The 869-nt window shown below is 45.5% G+C and overlaps 1 protein-coding gene across 2 annotated transcripts in view; it reads left to right on the top strand.

The window, feature by feature from the left end:
• The first annotated feature begins 234 nt into the window (after positions 1-234).
• Positions 235-869, top strand: part of vopp1b (VOPP1 WW domain binding protein b) — a 40,448-nt gene continuing 39,813 nt past the window's right edge. For both annotated transcript variants that reach the window (XM_016492875.1, XM_016492876.1), the window contains exon 1: positions 235-508. In XM_016492875.1, the coding sequence (XP_016348361.1) occupies positions 446-508 (63 nt within the window). In that variant the 5' untranslated portion in view covers positions 235-445. The remainder of the gene's footprint in view (positions 509-869) is intronic.

Genomic DNA, 869 nt, shown 5'->3' with positions numbered 1-869 from the left:
ACATTGTTTTAAGTATGATTCGATGGGATAGAAATAAATGCCATTTGATTTCTTATTTTTGTTATGATGCAGTGACATTCAAACGCTTCAGTTCACTCGTTTTGCTTTCATTGTATGTTTTATGTCCAGGTAACATTAGCCTACTTTGTAAATCAATATGAACAATATCAATAGTAACTGTAATAAGCGCTCGGTTGTTCTAGTAAAGCCCTAGTTTTTGATTTGGGAGGATGAGACCGAAGCCTTGAGCTGTTTGTGCGCTAATAACGCGTGCTGCTGTTTTGCACCAGTGGAAATCCTTTCATTCAGTGTTGCGCGAGCGCGGATCGAGCTGTTCTCTCCTCACCGACACACACACACACACACACACCGAGCCTCCAGCGTGCTCATGCTTCTGATGTGATGAAAGCTCCGTCCTGACAGCATTTGTTCACTCGGTGCAGAAATGCAGGAGCGAGTGAAGCGCCGTGGAGCGGCGGTGCTGCTGACGCTGTGCGCGGTGCTCGAGGTGAGTCCGTCCGCTGCCACACAACTAACGCCTTTCTCACGCGTCTCGTCAACTTCATCGTTTCGTTATTACCCGCTGGTTACAGCCGGATTTATGCTGTAGCGTTCCTAAAGAGCCGCGTAACCCCCGTACAGTGTTTTATATACATATGTAATGTAGCGCTAGTTGAGCCTTTGTCTCTGTCCGCTCATCCTACAATAAAACACACTGGAGAAATCCTGTAAATATCACTGTGTTGTCTCAGGTCAGAGTCAAAGCAGAGGTGTGATTTTTTTATGGATCACCTGAATTGTGTTTAGAACAGTTTTAGGGATTGTTTAACTAGACTGTGTGTGTGTGTGTGTGTGTGTGTGTGTGTGTG

This window comes from Sinocyclocheilus anshuiensis, unplaced genomic scaffold (assembly GCF_001515605.1).
Source record: "Sinocyclocheilus anshuiensis isolate Anshui unplaced genomic scaffold, SAMN03320099.WGS_v1.1 scaffold987, whole genome shotgun sequence".
NCBI classification, from domain to species: Eukaryota; Metazoa; Chordata; class Actinopteri; order Cypriniformes; family Cyprinidae; genus Sinocyclocheilus; species Sinocyclocheilus anshuiensis.
The sequence above is the reverse complement of the archived record's forward strand: the minus strand, read 5'-3'. Positions and strand labels throughout refer to the sequence as shown.